Raw genomic sequence first — 24339 nt, 5'->3', positions numbered from 1 at the left:
CACTTGTAGTGTTGCTGTCTGTCTCATTGTTTAGTGAGTGGCAATTCTTGTTACCATTTCTTCAAACTAGTTTTGATGTCACATGGTTGGAGACCTATTTCTGGACATCACCTTACCGGGGGAATGAGAATGATATTGCCAATTTATTTAAGTTTTTTTTTACTATCGTCTTTTGCTACCACCATATAGTTGTTTTGTGATACATCTCGGTCTCTTAACTCTTAGAGGCATGTGGCAACGTTTCTTGAATGTGATCGAAATAGTTGAGAAAAACAAAAGCTGACAACGTAGATTAGGTTTCTATCAATAACAAAAAAAAAAAAAAAGGTAGACCATAAAAAGTACAATTGGATTTGGATTCACGCACTACAACAGATCTAGACTTCCCTAACGGATTCCCTTTGACAAACAGGGAATCCGTCTTGATTTGTGATAAATTCGCAAAAACAAATATCGTTGTAAAGTTCACCTTCAACCGATCCTAGCGACAACTAGAAGTCTTGGTCCTAAGATATGTTCTCCGCGACAAACAGGATTGTCAAGAATTATGGGGATTTCATCGTTAGCAGCTAGGTTATCATACGTTTAGATTTGTTGGGAGTACCTTTGTTTCTCTATCTAGACAAAAAAAAATAACTTGATCTATTTTTTCGCTATAGGAAATAGTAAGTTACGTTATCAATCACTTTAAAGAGTTTTATAACCTGACAAAATTTGCTCTAGGTAACTCTATAATTATGACATTCACTCTAAGATATAGTTTTGCGGTTTGCCGTATGATGGTACAGTTTTGCTTCTCTTTGCCAAAATACATTTTGGCCATTGCTTTGACATATCCTCTTCAAATGAGAGATTTTCTAAAAGAAGAAATTGCCCTTCAACCTACCAAGTGAGCCTGAGGGCAATTTTGTCTTTTCAAAAGTTCTCTCTTTCCAATTGAAGAGGATAGGGAAAAATAAGGGACTACCTATATAACTCCTGACGAATAATTTTTAGCGTACTTATAAATGTCACCATAACTATAATATAAATATAGTGTACTTATATTTTAACTATAGTGTATATTAGATGCAACTGCTATGTAAATTAGAATTTGCTTTGTAACACAGTGGGAGATCAGCACGTTCCCACACTAGCTTCGCATCACGATTTCGACACGACGACACCTACCCACAGCGCACGCTATCAACTTTTTATTCTTGATCATGCGCACGAATCTCCTAGCCAATCCAACGATAAAAATCCAAAAGTTTTTCCTCCACTTTTCTACAGTAGTAAAATAGCAAGTATGTAAAGTAATAGGTCAAGTGTCTTTTGGCAAAAGACCGCAATCCTGTGATAAAACCGTAAAACTAGAGTGCCTTAGAATATTGAGAAAATTGGAACCATGTCATTATAATTTGCAAAATTTGAGATGTACCATCCTGACTCACATGTCATTGACTCATGTGGGTCCTACATGTCATTGAGATACCGATGGCATATCTCAAATTTTGCAAAATTATAATGGCATGGTTCCAATTTACCATAGAATATTTTATCTTAGGTTATAGGCTAACTATAAACAAATGTAGAAACGAGATAAAAAAAAATAGCTTGGATACATGCATTAATTAAATATATAAGTGAGATAAAGATTGTGGATAAGAAAAGCATGGACAATGAAATAGCTTGCTTATTTATATACATTAGGTCTAATACTATTTTTGGGTGGACTTAGGGCCTGTTTGTTTAGTTCGCGAAAAGAAAATTTTTAGGTGTCATATCAAATGTTTAACTGGATGTTGGAAGTGGTTTTTGGACACGAATGAAAAAATTAATTTCATAAATCGTCTGGAAACCGCAAGACGAATCTTTTGAGCCTAATTAATCTGTCATTAGCACATACGGGTTACTATAGCACTTATGGCTAATGATGGACTAATTAGGCTCAAAAGATCCGTCTCGTGATTTCTCCTCCTAACTGTGCAATTAATTTTTTTTAATCTATATTTAGTGCTCTATTGTATGTAAAGAATTGATGTGATGTTTTTAGAAAAAAAAAAGAACTAAACAAGGCCTTAGTTTGCTTACGAGACGTTGTATCATAATAAGGACGAAACGAGTATACGTACTAGCTAGTAGCGTTTAGTATCCACATCATCTGCTTACCTGTGTTTTGTCGTACTCTTCTTTCGTCACTTATTTACAGGCTGGCGCAAGCGCGGTCCAAATCCGTCCAGAGGTAAGGCCCTCTTTAGTTACCACATAAAAAATTTACGTCTTATTATATCGAACGTTTAAGTATCCCTGTATAAAATATTAAATATAGAATTAAAAAATAACTAATTGCACAGATTGCGACTAATTTACGAGACGAATCTTTTAAGCCTAATTACTACATGATTTGACAATGTGGTACTTGCTAATGATGGATTAATTAGGATTAATTAGGCTTAATAAATTCGTCTCGCGGTTTAGTGACGGATGTTGTAGTTAGTGTTTTTATCAGTGTCCAAACAACCCATGCGACACCCTATATAATACCCAACGTGGCACACCAAAATTTTACACCGCTGATGAGGGCTGACCGGTTACCTTAAATCTGCGGGACTCCCGACTGCATTGTCACGTAGGAAGGCTGTAAGCATTGTCTCTCGTTTCTCTCCAGCTGGTCAAGCCGATCGATCAGTACTGGTAGTATCGTTGTCACCCTTGCGCGCCGATCGATCGACGCCGGCGGCGATGGCCGATGTTTCTTTGATCAGTTGCGCTGTCGGCATCATCTTCTTCTCCGCCGTTTGCTACCTGCCTACGGCTCCTGTCGCCGCCTTGTCCTTCAACTACACCAACTTCAATTCAAACAACCCGAGCATCGAATATGAAGGCAACGCCTCTTTCAGCGTCGGGTATATCGACATCAGCTTGAACGAAGCCAACGGCATGGGCAACAGCGCCGGACGGGTGTCCTACAAGCAGCCGGTGCAGCTCTGGGAGTGGGACGCCGCCACCGGCGAGGTGGCCAGCTTCACCACAACCTTCTCCTTCAACATCACGCCGAGCGATAGGAACAACAGGGGCGACGGGATGGCCTTATTCCTCGGCAGCTACCCATCGAAGTTACCAGACCGCGCCGGTGGCCACAACCTCGGCCTAACCAACCAAACAATCGGCAACGTCTCGACCGGTGACAAGAGGAAGACAAGAGGAAGCCCAGCCCAGACGATCCATGCGAGATCGGCGGCCCACGAGCAAGTATGTGTCGAGTGAGTGGACCCGGTAGCTGTCGACCGGGCCACTGTCAGAGAGGGAGCGAGATCTTTTGGCACATCGCTATATAAGATCGGCAAAGTAGAGAGAGAAGGAATCGAACATTGTAGAAACAACTAAATTCCCAATTCAATTCAAATCTCTCTCTCTCTCTCTGTTCTATTGCTTCCTCTGTTCTTCCTCTGTTTCTCTTCTCAATTCACGAATTCCTCTTCGAATTCCCATGGTTTCGTCATCGTCTTGGCGTGAATTCCACAAGTGCCGTGACATTTGGTATCAGAGCAGCGATCCTGGAGAAACCAAGGTACACTTCTCGTTTGCAATCGCAGGTTGAGGCAATGGAGAAGCAGAATCTCGATTTCGGCAAGTTGCTCGGCGACATCCAGGAGTCGCTGGTGGCGTTGAACAACAAGCAGGCGGAGATGCAGGTGGCGGTGGCGAAGTTGGACGAAGGGGTTAGTGGATGGCGACCCCAAGTTGAAGCCGCGATCAAGGACTTGCGTGCTGAGGTCGACGAACTTCAGCAGCAGCATGATGCCGCCAACAAGGGAAAGCAAGCTCCATCAGCGGCACTTTCCCCTCGGGTCCCGTTGACGGGCGAGGAAAGGAAGGTGCCATTGTTGCCGACTCCTCCACCATCATATCAGTTGGGCGCGGCGGAAGGCGGGGGCAAACTGGCCGGTGGCCACGGCGTTCCACAACATCACTGGAGGAGGGCATCTGGAGTGGTTACCACTCTGATCCCAACTCCGGGCAAGGGTACGTTCAATGTTTCTCCTGTGCCTTTGCATTCCTGTGAAAATTTTGATTCGGGATTTGGGGAATTTGATGGAGAGGTTGAGGAACGTCAGTATAGCCATAGAGTGCCTAAGTTAGATTTTCCCAAATTCGATGGTACCGACTCACAGGATTGGAGGATGAAGTGTGAGCATTATTTCGATGTGAATAACACGTACCCGGGGTTGTGGGTGCGAGTGGCTATCATCTACTTTTCTGGGAGGGCTGCATCTTGGTTGAGATCCACTAGAGCTCATGTTCGGTTTCCTAACTGGGAGGATTTCTGTGCTGCGCTATCTGATAAGTTTGATAGGGATCAACATGAACTGTTGATTCGGCAGATGGATGGAATTAAACAGTCGGGAACAGTGTGGGAGTATTACGAACAGTTTGATGAACTCATGAATAAGTTGCTTGTGTATGATCCAGTAGTGAATATGCGTTATCTGACACACCGTTTCACTGAGGGATTATATAGGAAAATTCGTAATGCTGTTTACTTCAGAGACCCCGAGACCTCGAGTCTGCTTTGGCTGTTGCTTTGTTACAGGAGGAAGTGCTGGAGACAGCTGATGAAGTGCCTGGAAAAGAAGTTAGGAAGAGTGAAGGAAATTCTCTAGGACGTTCAGTTGCAAATCTTAAAGGGGCATATCCTTTGCCAACTCCTCCAATGAGGTCTGGGGGCATCAACATGGGCATTAAATCTGAAGAAAGGAAGGAGTCTGAAGTAAAACGTTCATCAGGAATGAATGAGAGATTATCTTCTCTTAAGGCTCAACGTCGTGCTCAAGGTCTCTGTTACATCTGTGCAGAGAAATGGTCGCCTACACATAAGTGTTCTAATACTGTGCAACTGCATGCTGTCCAAGAGTTATTCACAGTGTTGCATGAATCAGCAGAGGACGGGTTGAGCACAACAGATCATGTTGTTGAGCAAACGTTAATGGCAGTTTCACTACAGGCTGTGCAGGGATCTGAAACTGGTGGTTGTATGAGAATGCTGGGGCAAATCCAAAGCAAAGAAATCTTGATTTTAGTCGACTCAGGCAGCTCTGCCAGTTTCATCAGTAAAAGGGTGGCAAGCAGTTTTATAGGGGTTCTAGAGCAGCCTGTGCATGTGCAAGTTAAGGTGGCTGGGGGAGCAATGTTACATTGTTGTTCTGAGATTCTGAATTGTGAATGGACCACTCAAGGACATGTGTTCTTTACTAATCTGAAGGTTCTGGAATTGAACAACTACGACATGATTTTGGGCATGGATTGGTTGATGCAGCACAGTCTAATGACAGTGGATTGGACCACAAAATCTCTGATAATTGCTTGTGCAGGAACTCAGATTCAGTTACATGGTGTAAGGTCTGATACTGAGCAATGTGCCCACATAAGTTCCAGGCAACTTAGGGAACTTAATGACAGAACAACAGTGTCTTAGTCCAATTTTGTTCAGTTTTCGCGTTGGAGCACCAAGAGCAGATTCCTAATGTGGTGCAGACAGTACTGACAGAGTTTTCTTCAGTTTTTGATGAACCCAAGGGGTTACCACCAATCAGACAATTTGACCATACTATTCCTTTGCTGCCAGGAGCTGGGCCAGTCAATGTGAGACCCTATCGATATACTCATGTCCAAAAGAATGAGATTGAAAGTCAAGTGCAAGAGATGTTGAGTAAAGGGATAATTCAACCATGTTCAAGTCCTTTTTCATCACCCGTATTACTTGTTAAAAAGAAGGACGGTTCATGGAGGTTTTGTGTGGATTATAGACATCTTAATGCCATAACAGTGAAGAATAAGTATCCTTTGCCTGTGATAGATGAACTATTGGATGAACTTGCGGGAGCTCAATGGTTTTCTAAGTTGGACTTGCGCTCCGAATATCACCAAATCAGAATGCATCCAGATGATGTGCATAAAACTGCTTTTCAAACCCATCACGGTGACTTTGAGTTCAGAGTGCTTCCTTTTGGTTTGACTAGTGCACCGGCAACTTTTCAAGGAGTCATGAACAGTGTGCTTGCTACCTTACTTAGGAGGTGTGTGCTTGTATTCGTGGATGACATTTTGATATACAGCAAATCTTTAGAAGAGCATGTGCAGCATTTGAAAACAGTGTTTCAGATTTTGCTTAAACACCAATTGAAGGTTAAGAGGACTAAGTGTTCTTTTGCACAACAAGAATTAGCATATCTTGGACATATAATTCAACCTAATGGTGTTTCCACAGACCCTGAGAAGATTCAAGTTATTCAACATTGGCCAGCACCCACTTCTGTAAAAGAATTACGTAGCTTTTTAGGTCTCTCAGGATACTACAGGAAATTTGTGCGCAATTATGGCATTCTCAGTAAACCTCTTACAAATTTGCTTCGCAATGGTCAGCTCTATATTTGGATTGCTGAAACTGAGGATGCTTTTCAAGCTTTGAAACAAGCGCTCATCACAGCTCCAGTCCTTGCTATGCCAGATTTCCAAACTCCTTTTGTGGTTGAGACTGATGCATCTGACAAGGGCATTGGTGCAGTGTTAATGCAAAATAATCATCCCCTCGCTTTCTTAAGCCGAGCTCTTGGACTGCGACATCAGGGACTCTCTACTTATGAAAAGGAGAGTTTGGCCATAATGCTTGCGGTAGATCACTGGCGGCCATATTTACAGCATGATGAATTTTTCATTCGAACTGATCACCGCAGTTTGGCATTTCTTACTGAACAGCGTCTCACCACTCCCTGGCAGCACAAGGCTCTTACCAAACTCTTGGGGCTTCGTTATAAGATTATTTTTAAGAAGGGGGTTGACAACAACGCAGCAGATGCATTATCTCATTATCCAGGCTCTGATCAGGTGGAACTCTCAGCTTTATCAGTTGCAGTTCCAGAGTGGATCAATGAAATTGTGGCCGGTTATTCCTCTGATCCCGATGCCTGCAGCAAGGTACAAACTCTCTGTATCAATTCTGGAGCAGTACCAAATTTTTCTCTACACAATGGGGTGCTTTATTTTCAGAACAGACTTTGGGTTGGTCACAATGTAGAAGTTCAACAGAAAATTCTTGCTAATCTTCACACAACGGCAGTTGGAGGCCATTCGGGAATACAAGTCACTTATCAGCGCGTTAAACAGCTGTTTGCTTGGCCTCGCCTTCGTGCCACTGTTGTTCAGTATGTGCAAGCTTGTTCTGTTTGCCAACAAGCAAAATCGGAGCATGTGAAGTATCCTGGAATGCTTCAACCTCTCCTGTACCTGACCATGCGTGGCAAATTGTCTCTCTGGATTTCGTGGAAGGCCTTCCTAAGTCGGCTTCTTTCAATTGCATTCTTGTGGTGGTCGACAAATTCTCTAAATACAGTCATTTTGTTCCATTGACTCATCCTTTCTCTGCCTTGGATGTGGCCGAAGCATATATGCAACATATCCATCGACTTCACGGCTTGCCTCAGTCTTTGATTTCTGACCGTGATCGCATTTTCACTAGTACATTGTGGACTACTCTATTCAAGTTAGCCGGCACTCAACTCCGAATGAGTTCCTCTTACCATCCTCAGACTGACGGCCAGACTGAACGTGTGAATAAATGCCTAGAGACATTCCTCCGTTGTTTTGTCCATGCCTGTCCTTCACAGTGGAGTCGCTGGCTTGCGTTGGCAGAATATTGGTACAACACGTCCTTTCACTCTGCTCTGGGCACCACTCCCTTTGAAGTACTGTATGGACATAAGCCTCGCTACTTTGGTCTTTCAGCTTCTGCTGCTTGTCGATCAGACGATCTTGTTGAGTGGCTGCATGAACGTGAGAAGATGCAAGCTTTGATCAGAGATCATCTTTTGCGTGCTCAGACTCGCATGAAGCAACAGGCTGATCAGCACCGTTCAGAACGCTCTTTTGCAGTGGGCGATTGGGTTTATTTGAAGCTTCAGCCCTTCGTTCAGCAGTCGGTGGTTACCAGGGCTAATCGTAAACTTTCGTTTCGATTCTATGGACCATTTCAGGTGCTTGACAAGGTTGGAGCGGTGGCATATCGCTTGGATCTGCCAACTTCCAGTTTGATCCACCCAATTGTTCATGTTTCCCAACTAAAAAAGGCCTTGGCTCCAACGGAACAAGTTCATTCTCCACTTCCTGTGCTGGATCCGACAAATGTTACTCACGTTTGTCCAGCGCAGATTTTGGATCATCGCTTCATCCGCAAGGGTTCCAAGATGGTGGAGCAAGTACAGATTCGTTGGACCGGCGATGCACCAGCAGCAACCACCTGGGAGAATCCGCGCGAGCTCCGTCGCCGTTTTCCTGCGGCACCAGCTTGGGGGCAAGCTGGAACTCAAGGAGGGGGGAATGTCATGCCAGCGCCTATAGCATCAGCGGCAAGACAAGAAGCCCAGCCCAGACGATCCATGCGAGATCGGCGGCCCACGAGCAAGTATGTGTCGAGTGAGTGGACCGCCGATCTCGCATGGATCGTCTGGGCTGGGCTTCCTCTTGTCTTGCCGCTGATGCTATAGGCGCTGGCATGACACAGAGTTGTAGCCGGAGCCACCGTCGGCGCAACACTGCTCGTCGTGCTGCTCTTCACCACGGCAACTATCATCGTACGACGACGTCGGATCAAGAAGAGGAGGGAGGCCGAGGATGAGGAGAATGCGAGCACGGATAGTGACAATGGCGAGCCCATCACGGAGATCGAGGTGGGGACGGGGCCAAGGCGATTGCCATACTATGAGCTCGTCGAGGCGACCAAGAACTTCGCGGCGGAGGAGAAGCTTGGGCAAGGCGGCTTCGGCTCGGTGTACCGAGGCTACCTAAGAGAGCAGGGCCTCGTCGTCGCCATTAAACGCTTCGCCAAAGATTCCTCCAAGCAAGGGAAGGAGTACAAGTCAGAGATCAAGGTGATAAGCCGGTTGCGCCACCGCAATCTCGTGCAGCTCGTCGGCTGGTGCCATGGACGCAACGAGCTCCTCCTTGTCTATGAGCTCGTCCCCAACCGCAGTCTTGACGTCCATCTCCATGGCAATGGCACCTTCCTTACTTGGCCAATGAGGTTATTAATTCTCGGCGTTAACTTTCTCATCTCAACTGTTTCGATAGTGTCAAATCTAATTCTATTTTTATCTTGCTTAATTGGTTGTTTCCACAGGATCAAGATTGTTCTCGGGCTTGGATCAGCACTACTCTACCTCCACCAAGAGTGGGAACAATGTGTCGTGCACCGTGACATCAAGCCAAGCAACGTCATGTTGGATGAATCCTTCAATGCCAAGCTAGATGACTTCGGGCTCGCGAGGCTCATCGACCACACCATCGGTATAAAGACGATGACCGCCATGTCAGGAACGCTGGGCTACCTTGACCCTGAATGTGTGATCACCGGTAGAGCGAGTGCCGAGTCCGACGTTTACAGTTTTGGCATTGTCCTACTGGAGGTGGCATGCGGGAGGAGACTGATGAGCCTACTAGATAGCCATAATAATGGCGTCTTCCGACTGGTTGAGTGGGCCTAGGTTTTGTATGGCAAGGGAGATGTTCTCATGGCCGCCGACGAGCGTCTCAATGGCGACTACGATTCTGCGGAGATGGAGCGTGTCATCACTCTTGGGCTCTGGTGCGCGCACCCTGATCCAAGCGTGCGACCGTCTATCAGAGATGCCATGACCATACTCCAATCGAGTGGAGGCCAGCTGCCGGTGCTACCGGCCAAGATGCCCGTGCCAACGTACGCGCCGCCGATGGCCTCGTTTCATGGGCTCTTTGCGTCATCTACAGGGATGTCGTCGTCATCAGGTGTGACGCAGTCGTCGTCCATATCGACGACGAGTGGCCATGCTACTCACACCTCGTGGTCCTCGGTTCCCTCCGATTCAACCAGTTCGAAGGACTCGTCTTCATTGCTCAAGCATCAGTGCTAGTGTTTAGTGTTTGTTTTTTAATTTGCTTGTTCTTAGTTTAGAGTTGATTTGGTCTTTGGTGTTGCCTAATTGCCGATTTGAGTAATGTATGTGTACTTATGCCATGAATCTTATGGCACTGTAGTTTCTCTAGAAAGATCTGTCCGGCCATTTTCTGTTCCAGCATTAGAATAAGTCGAGTGAGGGAGATGGGCAACGATAGGTGCTACGTACTGCAGCAGCACTACAATTGAAGCGAATTAAACGATCGGCCCATTACAATTGAAGGGGTGGCCGCCATCCTCCTCATGGGCCATTGCCTACAGAACGAATTGGGTTGGGGGACAGCCGCTAGGAAAAGCCTGATCTACGTGCCTATCCCCAATGGATTAAATCAACTTTACATCCCTTATGTTTCCACCGAGTTTAAATCGCATCTCTGAACCGCAATACAAGGAGTCTAGACCACCAACTTGTAAAACTAACTTAAATTAGGTTCTTCAGCGATATAGATAGCTGATTTCGCTGACAAATATAAAAAATGCATACCTAACTCTAAGGTTATAAATAGACCCCTCCAAGAGAACATATATTGTAAGTGAGTTTTTAAGGATCAATAAATATATTTACTTCTTTGTGTACACTTAGAAACCACTGTTTGTCCTCTTAGACAACACCATGAAAACTCAGAAAATGTACAATATTGTATTTTTATCAATCCTAAATTCAGAAAATCCTTTATCAAGAAAAATACTAAAAAAGTAAGACATCATAACAAGTACAACTCAGTATTATTAATTTAAAGCTTCATATTATTTAATAAAAAAATTATTTTCAGTAATTTCGAAGTGTGTATTAAGGCCTTGTTTAGTTCCAAAAACTTTTTCCCAAAAACATCACATCGAATCTTTGGACACATGCATAAAATATTAAATATAAATAAAGTAAAAAACTAATTGCACAGTTAGGGGGGAAATCGCGAGACGAATCTTTTGAGCCTAATTAGTTCATGATTAGCCATAAGTGCTACAGTAACCTACATGTGCTAATGACGGATTAATTAGGCTCAAAAGATTCGTCTCGTGGTTTCCAGACGAGTTATGAAATTAGTTTTTTCATTCGTGTCCGAAAGCCCCTTCCGGCATTCGGTCAAACATCCGATGTGACACTCAAAAATTTTCTTTTTGCGAACTAAACATGCCCTAACTTAAGGAAGTAGCAGAAAATAAGGGATTAAAAGTATTAGATTTTATTCTATATACCTATGATATTGTAATTACCAATTTCAAAAATTCAAAACTATCGGTTTCATTCTTAAGCACTTAAAAACAAAATACTACTCCCTCCATTCTCTAATATAAGGAATTTTGGCATTTCGCTTGCACTGTTTGACCATTCATCTTATTCAAAAAAATTTAGAATTATTATTTATTTTATTTGTGATTTACTTTATTATTCAAAGTACTTTAAGCATAACTTTTCGTTTTTTATATTTACACAAATTTTTTTAATAAGACGAGTGATCAAACAGTGCAAGAAAAATGTTAAAATCCCTTATATCAGAGGATAGGGGGAGTAACACTTATGCAGAACATACATATAATACTGTTGCAAATACTCCCTCCATCCCTAAATGTTTGACGTTGTTGACTTTTTTAAACATGTTTAACCGTTCATTTTATTCAAAAAAATTTAAGTAATTATTAATTCTTTTTCTATCATTTGATTCATTGTTAAATATATTTTTATGTATACATATAGTTTTACATATTTCACAAAAGCTTTTGAATAAGATGAATGGTCAAACATGTTAAAAAAAATTAAACGGCGTCAAATATTTAGAAAAGGAGAGAGTATATGAGTTACTAGTACTAACCAGTGGGTTTAGTTAATACATATAATACTGTCGCAAAGTTGTCCGCACCTCTTTCGATAACACTGACATCCAGAAAGTAAGGCAAGTGGGGTAAGCGTAAGCCAAAACAAGTCACGTCGAAGATGAAGAACCAAAGAAGCACGGCGGTACCTTCTTCTGTTCATGCACATGCATTTATGCATTTCCAACTCGAATGTGTGCCACTGCCCGACTGCCAGTGGCACTAGTATCAAATCAACATATTGGCTCGTCCCTCGAATTCGAGACAATCATTGTACTCCAACCGATAGAAAACAACTTTAAACACTATTTTATATTATAATATATATAAAAACAATATAACAAATAAATGATATTATTAAAGTATATTTTAAAACAACTCTATACATATAGTCCCCATATTTTTAAGATAAATATTTTAAAAATTATTATAGTTGAAGATTTTAAAGTTTGATCTTATTCCTGTAAAAAACGACAAGTATTATTAGTCCGGTGAGTAGTATAATTACTTTTAGAGTTTAAATTTATCTTAAAAAATATAGTTATTTCTTCTTTATCTTCTCATCTCAACGAATAATAACAGTCTCTCATTGAATTTGTGCACCTACTTTCTATTTTTAACAAATCATAAACTTCCAAAAATTGTACACCTATTTTCTATTTTTAACCAAAAAAAAACTTCCAATAATTTATTTAAAAGTATTTAAGAATACTTATATTTTAGTACCGAGGGAGTACTCTGGTACTCATACTACCTGCCTGAAAATAATAATAAAAAAAAACTGATACCACCACTACCAACATAGCCCCCGGTTTTGACCCTCAAATTGAAAAACGTGGAAAGCAAGGAGAATTTGGTATCATTAAATTAAGGAACAACGTAATTTACTAATATCTCCAAACCTGGTATCGATAAATTAAAGGAGGAACATTATTTTTCCATGTATTTAACCCATATGTTGAATAGATGGCACAATCAAATCAAATGTATCCGGTCAGTAATCCGATCTAACACATGATCAATTAGGATTACTATCCGAGTTAAGATCTAACACGAAATAACTAAAGATCATTTCCTATTTTGTGAGAAATTCCCAACACAATCTTATTCATACTAGCAACATATACTACCCGTATATTGTACCCTAAAAGTCCCTTTTTTTATACATTGTTTAGTTAGTCCTCTTAGGCTGTTCTTTTTCCAACTTTCTCAACTTCTACTCTCTCGTTTTTTATGCTCACGCTTTCTAAACTGCTAAATGGTGTGCGTTTTGTAAAAGTTTTCTATAGAAAAGTTGCATTAAAAAATTATATTAATTCATTTTTCAAGTTTTTAAGACTAATATTTAATTAATCACGTGTTAATGGAATACAACCCCATTTTCCGTGGAACTCCACCTCCCGAACCTAGCCCTAGTCAACTATGCAAAATACCATCAAGATTTTAGATCTTCTTTCTTTGGATATTTGATCAAGTAAGAGGAGCAGCTAAATTTTATACTTACTCCGTTTCACAATGTAAGTCATTCTAGCATTTTCCACATTCATATTTATACTAATGAATCTAAATAGATAATTAGATATATATGTCTAGATTCATTAGCATCAATATGAATGTGGGAAATGCTAGAATGACTTACATTATGAAACAGAGGGAGTACATTTTTTTATAAAATTTGGTGAAAAAAGACGAAAAAATTGCAAACAATCCGCAGGCCTAGGCCAATGACGTCCAAAGCTTCACCTTTTATATATATATATATATATAAACCAGCTTGATGTATATATATAAAAAGGATTTTATCATTCTTGAAAATGTATTTGAAGAAAAAGGGAAGATACCAACAAGAAACGGAACTTACGCTTAACTTCGTCATCTATTAGCAAAATAGACAAAATATGATACATTTCAGCACCTTCCGAGGAGCCAGAGCTGTCAGGGTCATGGTCTCATGGAGCCTAGTGTTGATTTGCCAACCACCAACTTGTTAAATTAGCAGAGTCCTTAAGATCTCGACTGGTCTCTCTGAGTGGCGACTGGCGACTGGCCACCTGCTGATTTGAGTACTACTAGTAGTTTTCCGTTTTTGGCATTGGCAGTATTGTCCGGCCGCTGATTCCGCTCAAAGACCGGCCATGGCCGCCGGCGTCCTCATGACAAAACCGTTCATGGCTGCTCTAGCCTGCTTGCTCGTCATGCCTAGCGTCGTCGCTACCACTACTGTATCTTTCAACTACTCCAGCTTCAGCAACGCGAGCAAGAACATCACCCTCCAGGGCAGCGCGGCGCTCGCCGGCGCCGCCGCCGAATGGATCGAGCTCACCAAAGGCAAAGGGAACAACCTGTCGAGCGGCGGCACCATGGGCCGGATGGTGTACACGCCGCCGGTGCAGCTCTGGGACGCCGCCACCGGCGAGGTTGCCAGCTTCACCACGCGCTTCTCCTTCAACATCACCCCGAAAAACAAGAGCAACAAGGGCGACGGGATGACCTTGTTGGCGAAGAACACCAATCGAACACCTTGTGGGCGTCCTGTAGCTATCCGGCACAGCAGACTGAAGAAACTTTCAGGGAGACAGAGAATTCAGAGAATGCAGAGAACAAGAACAAAATAACTTGGGAGAGTATTTGGGCAACTTTCGGTGTTTATTTCGAACTGAAATGAAAACTGAATGCGCGCGTACAAATTCTGTTACCACCAACTATTTATAGGCTAACAACTTTGATCCTACAAATGTGGAAACGACGAGGTTACTCCCCGTCATGCACTCTGCTTCATCGCGCTTCCTGCGCTGCAAGAACTAGTCGCCACCGATCTCCTTTGCCCGGGCATCTCGCCACACCGTTACACACCGTTGCATTCCCGCGTCGTCCGGATCAGCTCGGGCCACACCAGGAATAACTGCAACATACTCCCCCTTAGTCTTGGCGTGGCCTGAGATCACGCACACCCAACAGGTGCCGTGCAGTCGCCAGCTTCGCCGCCGGCAGTCCCTTTGTCATTGCATCTGCTCGCTGCTCCTCAGAACGAACGAACTCAATCAGAATCTGCCCACTCTCAACACATTCACGAATGAAATGGTAGCGGGTATCAATATGCTTGCTCCTCCCGTGGAACACAGGATTCTTCATCAAGGCGATCGCCGACTTGTTGTCAACAAAAAGTTTCACCCGCTTTGCTTCAGTACCCATCATCTCGCTCAGCAACGCCCTAAGCCAGAGCGCGTGACATGCTGCTGCAGTGGCCGCCATGAACTCTGCCTCGCAAGACGAGAGCGCCACTGTCTTCTGCTTTTGAGAACACCAAGACACCAAGCTGCTGTTCACATAGAACGCCATGCCGCCGGTGCTCCGACGGTCATCCATGTCACCTGCCAAGTCACTGTCAGTGAAACCCGTGATGTCCAACGAGCCACTGCCGCTTGCAAACACCAGACCAGAGTCCAGCGTCCCCTTTAGATATCTGAGTATCATCTTGACCGCCTTGAGATGCATCGTTGTCGGCCGCTCCATGAACCTGCTCGCCACGCCAACGGCGTAGGACAGATCCGGCCTGGTGTGTAACAAGTATCGCAGGCACCCGATGACACGCCGGTACTCGGTCGCATCAATTGGATTTCCATCAGCATCCTTGTGCAGCAGCGACCGTGGCTCCATGGGGATTGAGGTGGGATTACATCCCTGCATACCAAACTGAGACAGAATCTTCTTCGCATACGCAGCTTGCTTGATAGCAATCCCATTCTCCCCCTGAATTACTTCTATCCCCAGATAGTAAGAGAGAAGACCGAGATCACTCATCTCAAATTCCCCCATCATCTGCTGCTTGAACATGGCTATCTCATGTGGATTTTCTCCTGTGACAATCAAGTCATCAACATACACACCAACGATTACACCAGCTTGCCCCTTTCCTCTAGTATACACGGCCTGCTCCTGCGTGCACCGTGCAAAACCGAGTTCTTTCAAGCACTTGTCGAGACGCGTGTTCCACGCCCGCGGGGCCTGGCGCAATCCATAGAGCGCCTTGCTCAGCCTGAGCACCAAGTGTTCTTCTCCTCGTTTCACAAAACCCTCTGGCTGGGCTACGTACACTTCTTCTTCAAGATCGCCATTCAAGAACGCCGATTTGACGTCGAGGTGGTGCACTTCCCACCGCCGATCAGCTGCGATAGCCAGGATGACACGAACTGTGTCAAGCCGCGCCACTGGCGCGAACACCTCTTCAAAATCCACCCCTTGACGCTGAACATAGCCCTTTGCAACCAAACGAGCCTTGTGCTTGATTACTTCGCCGGCAGTGTTCTTTTTCAGCTTGTACACCCACTTGAGGCCAATGGGTTTGTGTCCTGCCGGCAATGCAGTGAGAGCCCATGTTGAATTCTTCTCAATCGCCTGCAGCTCCTGTGCCATGGCGTTCTCCCATGCCGGCTGGCCAGCTGCCTCGCGGTAGCTCGATGGCTCCTCCATCTCTGCAAGCAGCGCGTCCCCATCGTGTTCATCCTCCACCAGGTCCACGCGGGGTGCCTCCCGCATGATATCTTCAAGACTCCTGAACCGGACGGGACCCTCATCGCTTCTAAGGTCGCCGCCGGAACCTGGTGACGCCACCGGCCCGGCAGAGCCGGTAGCAGGTGTTGAAGGCGGTGTAGAGCTCGGTGATGACTGGGGCGAAGTCGGCAATGACGATGACGCCCCTACCGGGCTTGCCGGAGGCGATTGCGGGACTGCCGGGGATGGCGCCCGGTACCGCGGTACTGGGTAGGCCGGCGCTCCTGCCGGCGGTGCATCAACTCCATCCTCCTCCACCGTGAACTCGGTAGAGTTTTGCTCCCCTGCGACTACACTCCATTGCCAAGGTACATTTTCTTCAAAAATGACATCACGACTTACATGGATACGCCCACAACGCGGGTCGAACAGGCGGTGCGCCTTGCTGCCTTCTTCCACGCCGAGATACACATACGGCGCGCTCCGGTCATCAAGTTTCTTCTGGTTGGGCGTCGTGATCTTGGCGTGTGCTATGCACCCAAACACCCGCAGGTGTCCCAGCTGCGGCTTGCGCCCCGTCCATGCCTCGAACGGGGTCCGATCGCCCATCGCCTTCGTCGGTAGCCGGTTGAGGAGATACACCGCATGGCGCACCGCCTCCCCCCAAAACCTGCCCGGCACTGACATCCCTTTCATCAGAGATCGTGCCATCGCCATTACCGAACGATTTCGGCGTTCCACCACCCCGTTTTGCTGGGGTGAGTATGGCGCCGTCAGATGCCGCTGGATGCCCGCCTGCTCGCACAACTGCGCGAATTCGCCCGACAGGAATTCGCCACCGCGATCCGATCTCAGCGTCTTGATGCGCCGCCCGGCCGTGTTCTCGGCCAGCGGCTTGAACTTGGTGAAAGCCTCTAGTGCCTGGTCCTTCGTTTTGATCACGAACATCCACATCCACCGTGAGAAATCATCAACAATTAGCATAAAGTAACGATTACCGGCCATAGTTGTCGGGGTGATCGGTCCACATAAATCAATGTGGAGCAACTCGAGCGGCTCCTCCGCCCTGAAGTTCGCCGTTGCGGGAAACGGCTGCCTTATCTGCTTTGCAACCAGACATGCCTGACAGAGCTGGTTTGGATGTGTGATCGCCGGGATGCCACCAGCCATGCCCTTGTCAGCCAACAGCTTCATCGCCTGGAAATTGACATGCCCAAGCCGTGCATGCCAGAGCCATGCTGGCTCATCCATCCTTGTCAGCAGGCACACCGGAGTGGCTAGCTTCAGCTCGATCCGGTACAGCCGATTAGGGGTGCGCCTCACCCGCATAACCAGCCGCAGGGGACTTTTGTCGAACACCTCGAGCACATCTTCATCCATCACCACTCTGTGCCCCGTTTCTGTGAGCTGGCCCAAGCTCACCATGTTGCAACACAGACTAGGGATATAAAAAACATCCTGCAGCAGCCATTGATCCCCATTCTTGCAGGAGAACAGGATAGACCCTTTCCCCTGAATTTTCACAGTTGAGGCGTCCCCGAACTTGACGCTCCCGGTGATTGATACGTCTAGATCTCTGAACTTAGCACGATCACCCGTCATGTGGTTGCTTGCCCCATTGTCCAGGAACCAGATGTCCCCGGTGGCTGCTCCGCTGTCAGCCAACAGCAGCTGCGGCCACACACGCTCCTCGTGTACGACCAGCCCGCTCGCCGGCTCGTCTTCGGTCACCGCCAGTAACAATGCAGGGTTTGCGTCGTCGGTTTGCGCGAGATGGGCCTCCACCTTCTTCTTCTTGGGATGAGGGCACTGGGTGGAGTAGTGGCCGAATTCTTCGCAGTTGTAGCACTTGATGTGGCTCTTGTCACGGCCACCGCCGCCAGAGCCACCAGCGCCACTGTTCCGCGGCGCGCTGCCGCGTCCACCACCTCCACCGTGCCCTCTGCCGCGACCGCGTCCGCCCTGGGCACGGTTTCCCCTGTCGCTGGGAGGTTTGTTTTTCTGCGGCGAAGACGACTCGCTGCCGTCCTTCCTGAAACGCGCCTCCCACTCCGCCTGAGTGAGAAGTACTTGACCGTCGGCGGTGACACCACCAGCGGCCGCCTTCTTCTTGCGAACTCGTTCTTCGTAGGCCTTGAGACGACCCACCGCCTCCTCAAATGGCATATTATCAATCTCATAAAACTGCTCAATACCTGCGACGAGGCTGATGAATTTCTCTGGCACCGTGTCGAACAGCTTCTTCACTATCGCGGAATCACTCAGTGTCGAGCCCAACACCGAGTGACGCACGCTCATCGCGGTGATGCGGCCCGCGTACTGATCCAGAGTTTCCCCCGGCTCCATCACCATGGCACCAAATTCACCCTTCAACGTCTGCAGGCGCGCTTCGCGAACGCGGTCCGCGCCCACGAACCTTGTCTTCAAGCAATCCCACACTTCCTTTGCCGATCTCTTCTTTGCCACCTGCATCAGCAAGTCCTCCGGGAGGGACTGCAGCAGATGGGACTTCGACTTCTTGTCCCTTCTTGGGTCGACGGCCACCCCGGCCGCCGGCTCGATGGCGTCCCACACGCCCTGGTCCTCCATCATTGCCTGAACGCGAATGCACCAGCTGGTGTAATTCGTCGCCGTGAGTTGTGGGTAGGAGAACGCACTCCCTGAGCTCCCCCTCGCCGGATCCGCTGCGGCTCCCGCCGGAACCAACGCCATGGTGTCAGATCAGCCCTCAACCTGAGTGCTCTGATACCACTTGTTGGCGAAGAACACCAATCGAACACCTTGTGGGCGTCCTGTAGCTATCCGGCACAGCAGACTGAAGAAACTTTCAGGGAGACAGAGAATTCAGAGAATGCAGAGAACAAGAACAAAATAACTTGGGAGAGTATTTGGGCAACTTTCGGTGTTTATTTCGAACTGAAATGAAAACTGAATGCGCGCGTACAAATTCTGTTACCACCAACTATTTATAGGCTAACAACTTTGATCCTACAAATGTGGAAACGACGAGGTTACTCCCCGTCATGCACTCTGCTTCATCGCGCTTCCTGCGCTGCACGAACTAGTCGCCACCGATCTCCTTTGCCCGGGCATCTCGCCACACCGTTACACACCGTTGCATTCCCGCGTCGTCCGGATCAGCTCGGGCCACACCAGGAATAACTGCAACAGACCTTCTTCCTCGTCAGCTACCCGTCGAGGATGCCGTACATGGGCTACGGCGGCGCCCTCGGCCTCACTAGCCAGACCTTCGACAACGCCACCGCCGGCGACCGGTTCGTCGCCGTCGAGTTCGACACCTACAACAACTCCTTCCTAGACCCCGACGCCACCTACGACCACATCGGCATCGACGTCAACGCCCTCCGGTCAGTGAAGACCGAATCCCTGCCTAGCTTCATCCTCATCGGCAACATGACCGCCATCGTCGACTACAACAGCAATTCGAGCATCATGTCGGTGAAGCTATGGGCAAATGGCTCAACGACGCCTTACAACCTCAGCTCCAAGATTGATCTCAAGAGCGCCTTGCCGGAGAAGGTCGCCGTTGGCTTCTCGGCGGCGACGGGTTCATCCTTTGAGCAGCATCAGCTGCGTTCTTGGTACTTCAACTTGACGTTGGAGCAGAAGCAGCCGACAGGACAACATTCGCGTGGCGGAGTTGTAGCGGGAGCCACCGTCGGTGCAATTCTGTTCATCGTGCTCCTCTTCACCATGGTAGCAATCCTCGTACGACGACGTCAGAGAAAGAAGATGAGGGAGGAAGAGGAGGACGACTCGGAAGGCGATCCCATCGTGGAGATCGAGATGGGGACGGGGCCGAGGCGGTTCCCATACCACATACTTGTCAACGCGACAAAGAGCTTTGCGGCGGAGGAGAAGCTTGGGCAAGGCGGTTTTGGCGCGGTGTACCGTGGCAATCTGAGAGAGCTCGGCATAGACGTTGCCATAAAAAGGTTCGCCAAAGACTCCTCCAAGCAAGGGAGGAAGGAGTACAAGTCGGAGATCAAGGTGATAAGTCGGCTGCGCCACCGCAATCTCGTGCAGCTCATCGGTTGGTGCCACGGTCGCAATGAGCTCCTCCTCGTGTACGAGCTCGTTCCCAACCGCAGCCTTGATGTCCATCTCCATGGCAATGGTACCTTCCTCACATGGCCAATGAGGTAATTAATTAACTCTCATTAATATTTCAGATTTTATTTTTTTTATTTCTTGCAATGTGCAATCAACAAATGTCAATTGAAATTCAACTGATCAACTACCTTGGATATTGTCATAGGATCAACATTGTTCTTGGGCTTGGGAATGCACTGCTCTACCTCCATGAGGAGTGGGAGCAATGCGTTGTGCACCGTGACATCAAGCCAAGCAACGTCATGTTGGATGAATCCTTCAATACAAAGCTAGGTGACTTTGGCCTCGCAAGGCTCATTGACCATGCTATTGGAGCACAAACGATGACCCACCCCTCAGGTACACCGGGCTATGTCGACCCTGAATGTGTGATCACAGGCAAAGCAAGTGCTGAATCTGATGTGTACAGTTTTGGCATTGTTCTTCTGGAAGTGGCATGTGGAAGGAGACCAATGAACCTACTGGATGACCAGAATAATGGCCTCTTCCGACTAGTCGAATGGGTATGGGACCTTTACGGCCAGGGAGCCGTTCTCAAAGCGGCCGACGAGCGCCTCAACGGTGACTACGACGCGACAGACATGGAGTGTGTCTTGGTTGTTGGGCTCTGGTGTGCTCACCCAGACCGATGCGCTCGTCCATCTATTAGAGTTGCCATGGCAGTTCTCCAATCCAATGGACCACTACCGATGCTACCAACCAAGATGCCCGTGCCAACATATGGGCCGCCGGTGGCCTCATCAGAGGGCCAGCACTCGTCGTCGACAGGAATATCATCCTCAAGTTTGACACAAACATCAATCACACCTCGTTAGGGATGTACGCTTGCCCACTCATGGTACACATTGATCCACATCATTTAATTATAAGTGCACTTTTTTTCTACTTCGTGTTCTTATTTCAGATTAGATAGAAAATTGTGGATACCTAGCTATGGGCAGGGATCCTTTCTCAGGAGGGCCTGAGATCTTGCTATCGTGGTGAAATCTAGTTTAGGGCTTGTTCGGATTATAGCATAGGAAAAACGTAAGATAGGAGAAAAAGATTTTGCTCCAGTCCAACAAAAAGTACCTCGAGATACCGGTACCTCATGCTAGCCTGCTGCTCCACGCTGGATGTTGGCCTGCTGCTCTCGATCCCCGTCATCATCGACCTCCGCACGTGGCATCCACTCCAGTCTCCATGCTAGAAGCCGGCCTCGATCTGTCGCTGTCAACCTCCGCGCACGGCATCCACTACACACCAGAAGCCAGCCTCGATCCGTCGCCGGCAACTTTCACGCGCGGTATCCATGACCGAAGCCAACCTCAATCCGTCACCGGCGACCTCCGCACGCCACGCGCCGCATTAGCTCCACACTGGAAGCTGACCTCGATACCGTTGCCGGTGACCTCTGCGCGTGACCTCTTTGCTCTTGTTTGCTCTTGGGATTCTTTGTCGTATGGGCTTTGCTTCCTGTACGGAACTTATTTAAAGAAATCATATGGGAAACATATCCTATGCACAAAAGCTTTCCGTGCACACTCCGTGCAAACCAACTAGCAAATGTCACATAAAATTCTAGATAAAATTGGACGCATACTTCCAATAGTATTACACCAACGTGTGAAATCTTATCTTCAAATTTATTATATTTTAGCCGTAACAAAAAAACAAAATTCTGACAGATTTTTACCCTAAAAACTGTCAGATTTTTCACTTTATTGTTACGACTAAAATATAATGAATTTGAATATGAGACTTTGCAGATATGTGTAATACTATTATGAGTATGTGTCCAATTTTTTCTAAAATTTTCTGTGACATCTGCTAGTTGGTGTGCATGGAGTGTATACGGAAGCTTGTGTGCATAGGATATGTTTCCAATCATGTGAGATCTGCCTTTTCTTTCTCTGTTCTTCGCTGATTCTTCTTTCTCTGTTCTTTGCATTTGTTAATGCTTGATTGCCTCGTTCCAACACGAAGAAAATGAAAAAAGAGATTAGAGTGGATGGATATTTTCAAATGTTTCTCCCATGGAAGCAAAAGTAAAGGAAATTTTTCCTGCGACCTTCTTATGATTGGTTTTTGTGATCCGAATGGTATTAAAAGGGAAAAACAATCCTATGAATAGTATTCCTCCAAAAATCCCGTGATAATCCACCAATCTAAACAAACCCTTAGAGATTTAAATTGCAGCACTCACGCCGATAATCGCCAATATTCCAAACCAAATTTTCAACCAAAAACCATTACATGGTTTCCAATTTTCTCACCAATTTTCCATCACAAATAAAACCAAAACACACTTGTTTTTTAAAAAAACTAAGTTTTAAAATTTAAATTTTGGTTTACATACATAATCATAAGTGAAAAGATGGTGCTAAATGTTTTTTTAGTTCATTTGATTTGCTCTTATTTTAGAGTTGATCGTTGAATGGTATGTACAGCACGTGACCCCGTTAATCTGTTCTTTAGAGCTGCCTAGTGCTGACGTGAGTAATGTACGTACATGCATTTACGTCATGCTTTTCAATTTTCCAACCATTTAGTTTCCTGTCATTTTCTCTCTACGCTTTATTCATTCTTTCAGTGGATGCTGTCATTCTCAACATACTTTTTTTGTTTTTAGTGGATGTCCTATTCCTTAGGGCATGTTCAACTATATTGAGCTTGACTCGATTCCTAAGTCATCCACATTACACAAGGAACCATTCCACAAATATAGCCATCATTTCCAAATTTACTTCGGTGTACCATCTTTTCATCATATATATTTTTTCATCGTATATTGTATCTAGAGTCCTTCATCGTGGCAGAGCAACATTTCATTTTTGAACCGCCTAGTTCGTCGATAGTTTTTCTTAGCTTACCTTGCGGTATTCTCCAGTTGTTCTAAAAGGGGTGTTTTTTACTCCGGATCCCTGTAACCTTTTTTTAACCTGAACTTTCTCACTTACTAAAAATTCCAGCAGAGCTCCTGCAATCGTTCGCTTAAAAAAAATTCATTGCATATATTGTACCTAGAGTCCTTCATCGTTTGTCTAGAGTCAATGATAAGGTAAGAATATATTCTTCTCTTCCTCGCCCTCAGGCAGAGATCTACATGGCAAATTAGCAATTCTGTGGGTTAACTCATTTATTGTTTAAGTTGCAATAACTGAAACTCAAAAACAAAAGAACAAAAATGATTGAAGGTATCAAGAGAAGAAGCCTCTCGCAGGACTACATATTCATCGCGTTGATAGATCTCATACGATGATCGGCGCAAAACGCTGGCTGTCAACTTTTGGTCGGCCTGGTGAAAAAGTTGAGAGAAATGCCGTGGGAGATTGTGTACACGTAATTAAGTTCAAACGCGACAAAATATGGTTCGCTAAGACTTGGGTCCGGGGTAGCAAAACACCTCGCAGCATTGCTACCTGGTTTCGGGCTTTCTTTTCCTTTTCTTATATATTTTTTCTACTCTATTAAATGAAATTGGCACCATCTAAATATCGATTCGTTAAAAAATATAATTTGGCCACCGGAACATCACAGGTAGAGCCGTAGAGGCAAGTTAATGAGCATTCGGCACCAAATTGGGTATGTAGCACATATAAATTCTCTCACGAACAAAGCAAACGATTTCATCATTAGACAAGAAAAAAATATGCAAACAAACAGCAGTACCATTAATTCTAACCAATCAACCACTAGCATTTTTCACACATACAGATTTTACCTCGATTTTCGTTAGCACGTTTTTCAAACTGCTAAACGGTACGTTTTGTGCGAAAACTTTCTATATAAAAAGTTGCTTTAAAATATCAAATAAATACATTTATCAAGTTTGTAATAATTAAAATTTAATTAATTATGTGCTAATAGCTTTTTTTTTTACGTGCGCCAATTTAACTTTCATCCGCTCAGTAGAGTAGAGGCAACGGATGCAATGGATCTATGCATTTTCAGGT

The 24339-nt window shown here is 45.7% G+C and overlaps 1 protein-coding gene and 1 pseudogene across 1 annotated transcript; both read left to right on the top strand.

The window, feature by feature from the left end:
• Positions 1-2724: 2724 nt before the first annotated feature.
• Positions 2725-9923, top strand: LOC107281886 (uncharacterized; annotated as a pseudogene).
• A 3718-nt stretch (positions 9924-13641) lies between these two features.
• LOC4344560 (L-type lectin-domain containing receptor kinase IX.1) lies at positions 13642-21289 on the top strand. Its single transcript, XM_015794312.3, has 3 exons — positions 13642-14277; positions 19442-20433; positions 20550-21289. Exons 1-3 carry the CDS (start codon positions 13915-13917, stop codon positions 21217-21219), a joined length of 2025 nt encoding a protein of 674 aa, XP_015649798.1. The 5' UTR covers positions 13642-13914; the 3' UTR covers positions 21220-21289.
• The last annotated feature ends 3050 nt before the right edge of the window (positions 21290-24339 follow it).

Source organism: Oryza sativa, chromosome 8 (assembly GCF_034140825.1).
Source record: "Oryza sativa Japonica Group chromosome 8, ASM3414082v1".
Classification (NCBI taxonomy): Eukaryota; Viridiplantae; Streptophyta; class Magnoliopsida; order Poales; family Poaceae; genus Oryza; species Oryza sativa.
This window is presented reverse-complemented; position numbering and strand designations above follow the sequence as displayed.